The 3,172-nt window shown below is 50.6% G+C and overlaps 1 protein-coding gene across 1 annotated transcript in view; it reads right to left on the bottom strand.

The window, feature by feature from the left end:
* Window positions 1-1,141: 1,141 nt before the first annotated feature.
* Window positions 1,142-3,172, bottom strand: part of espl1 (extra spindle pole bodies like 1, separase) — a gene marked incomplete at its 3' end in the record, with an annotated part of 7,128 nt that continues 5,097 nt past the window's right edge. Inside the window, exons 3-4 of the mRNA XM_055665356.1 lie at window positions 2,643-2,798; window positions 1,142-1,318 (exon numbers count right to left, since the gene is read on the bottom strand). Coding sequence (XP_055521331.1) covers window positions 1,142-1,318; window positions 2,643-2,798 — 333 coding nt within the window. The remainder of the gene's footprint in view (window positions 1,319-2,642; window positions 2,799-3,172) is intronic.

Raw genomic sequence — 3,172 nt, 5'->3', positions numbered from 1 at the left:
GTGTGTACATGTTTTGGGTTATGTGTGTGTAGTATGTGTGTATGGTATGTTTGTGATTGTGTAATGTGTGTATGTGGTGGTGCTGTGTAGTCGTCGGTATATGTGTCTTTGTGTGTCTTTGGGGTATGTGTGTCTTGTGGGCTTTTGAGTTTGGGCTCCCTTTTGTGTGTGTTGTATGTTTTTTGTATTTTATATATGGTGTGTTTCTATATATGTGTGTGTGTTGTGTGTGTAGTGTGTGTGTGTGTGGGTGTGTGTGTGTGTTGTGTGTGTGTGTGTATTTGTGTGTGTTGTGTGTTAGTCTGTGTGGTCCTGTATGTTGTGTATATGTGGTGGTTTTAGTGTGTGTGTGTGTATAATTGTGTGCAGGTGTGTGCGTGTGTTAAAGTGCCGTATATCCTGACACCGAGGCCGGTTTTTAAAGTGAGGGCCTTCAGCCGCACATCGCCACTCAATGTTGTCTATATATTGATCATCCACAATAGTGTCCCAGTTCCTGTGTGTGTGTATGTGGTCCCTACTCTGTTCTGTGTGTTTAATTTATGTGTGTGTGTTATCTCTGTGTGTGTGAATTTAGCTCCAGAGTGAACCATGGTGTTTGCCCATGAGGATCTGAATCACAGACTTCAAACTCCCGGGTTTGAAAACTTTTTTCCTGTGTCCGTTAAATCTGCGATACACATATTCTTAATTCTATTGGTGTAGTGTTTTTTTGTCTTTCAAGCTTTTCCTCATGGGGTGGTCGCTCTCATCCCAGCTCCCACAAAAGATGGGGACAGTTCCGGCCTCTCTCCCAGGACTCCTAGGTCCTACGGCACTAATAATCTATTTGGTAAATTGTCCTGGTCCTCCCTGTGTGGATAGTCCCCGGTGGGGGTGATCTCATGGCAGGTCAAGGAGACACCTGCTGAAGGGCTCTCCCTGTCACTGGTGGGGGGTGGTGTCCTTTTGCTATGAATGCTAACAGACCATTGGCTTTTATTCACTGCCTGTGCACCCAGGTCTCTCTTCTCTCATATCTCCCTCCCCTCCGTCCCCTCTCCTCACCTCCACTCCACTCTCTTCTCCTCCTCCCCTCTCATCCCCTCACCTATCTCCCCTGCATATTCTCATCTCCCTCTCATCCCTCTCTCTCCCCTACCTTGTCCAGCATCAGTATGATCTGTGCGGGAGTATGTAGATCGCCAGTCAGGGGGCTCAGCCTCTCCACGATGTCGGACAGTCTCTCCCCCACCTCCTGCCCTTGGTTCCCCACCAGGCCTCGAGCCAACGAGAGAATCTCCTCCGGGGAGAGTCTGTGAGAGGCTGAGAGAGCTGCCTAGGGGGGGGGGGAGAGAGAGAAAAAATAGATTATATATGAATGGTGGCCGATTAGGAAAAGGGGAGATGCAACGAGACCTGGGTGTCATGGTACACCAGTCATTGAAAGTAGGCATGCAGGTGCAGCAGGCAGTGAAGAAAGCCAATGGTATGTTGGCATTCATAGCAAAACGAGTTGAGTCTAGGAGCAGGGAGGTTCTACTGCAGTTGTACAGGGTCTTGGTGAGACCACACCTGGAGTATTGCGTACAGTTTTGGTCTCCTAATCTGAGGAAGGACATTCTTGCCATAGAGGGAGCCCAGAGAAGGTTCACCAGACTGATTCCTGGGATGGCAGGACTTTCATATGAAGAAAGACTGGATAGACTCGGCTTATACTCGCTGGAATTTAGGAGATTGAGGGGGGATCTTATAGAAACTTACAAAATTCTTAAGGGGTTGGACAGGCTAGATGCAGGAAGATTGTTCCCGATGTTGGGGAAGTCCAGGACAAGGGGGCTCAGCCCCCTGCTGTACTCACTCTATACTCATGAATGCTCAGCCCCCTGCTGTACTCACTCTATACTAATGAATGCTCAGCCCCCTGCTGTACTCACTCTATACTCATGAGTGCTCAGCCCCTGCTGTACTCACTCTATACTCATGAGTGCTCAGCCCCCTGCTGTACTCACTCTATACTCATGAGTGCTCAGCCCCCTGCTGTACTCACTCTATACTCATGAATGCTCAGCCCCCTGCTGTACTCACTCTATACTAATGAATGCTCAGCCCCCTGCTGTACTCACTCTATACTAATGAATGCTCAGCCCCCTGCTGTACTCACTCTATACTCATGAATGCTCAGCCCCCTGCTGTACTCACTCTATACTCATGACTGCGTAGCCAGTCACAGTGTGAACTCCATCATCAAGTTTTAAGGATAAGGGGGAAATCTTTTAGGACCGAGATGAGAAAAACATTTTTTTTCCCCACACACAGAGAGTGGTGAATCTGTGGAATTCTCTGCCACAGAGGGTAGTTGAGGCCAGTTCATTGGCTATATTTAAGAGGGAGTTAGATGTGGCCCTTGTGGCTAAAGGGATCAGGGGGTATGGAGAGAAGGCAGGTACGGGATACTGAGTTGGATGTGATCAGCCGTGATCATATTGAATGGCGAATGGTGCTGGCTCGAAGGGCCGAATGGCCTCTACTCCTGCACCTGTTGTCTATGTTTCTGTGTAACGGACAGAGAGGGGGGGGGGGGGGGAGAGAGAGAGAGAGAGAGGGGGGGAGAGAGAGAGAGAGAGAGAGAGAGAGGGGGGGAGAGAGATACAAACACTCACAGCGATCAGTTCCTTGGTCACTAGCTTGTTGCCATTGGCTTGCAGGACTTGCGTGAGGGAGATCGCCTCCTGCTGGAGCTCAGGGAGGGAGCAGGGTGGGAGTAGGAGCCCCTTCCAGCAGCCTAGTACCCCAGTCTCTAACGACTCTACCAGAGACTGTGTGGGGGGGAGAGAGAGAGAGACAGACAGAAACCGGCTGAAAGTTAGAAGCTGGTGTGACTTCAGCTACACTAGTCCCACCCCGACCAACATGCCCATCTACACTAGTCCCACCCCGACCAACATGCCCCATCTACACTAGTCCCACCCCGACCAACATGCCCCATCTACACTAGTCCCACCCCGACCAACATGCCCCATCTACACTAGTCCCACCCCGACCAACATGCCCCACCTACACTAGTCCCACCCCGACCAACATGCCCCATCTACACTAGTCCCACCCCGACCAACATGCCCCATCTACACTAGTCCCACCCCGACCAACATGCCCCACCTACACTAGTCCCACCCCGACCAACATGCCCCAT

Source organism: Leucoraja erinacea, unplaced genomic scaffold (assembly GCF_028641065.1).
Source record: "Leucoraja erinacea ecotype New England unplaced genomic scaffold, Leri_hhj_1 Leri_1196S, whole genome shotgun sequence".
NCBI classification, from domain to species: domain Eukaryota; kingdom Metazoa; phylum Chordata; class Chondrichthyes; order Rajiformes; family Rajidae; genus Leucoraja; species Leucoraja erinaceus.
The sequence above is the reverse complement of the archived record's forward strand: the minus strand, read 5'-3'. Positions and strand labels throughout refer to the sequence as shown.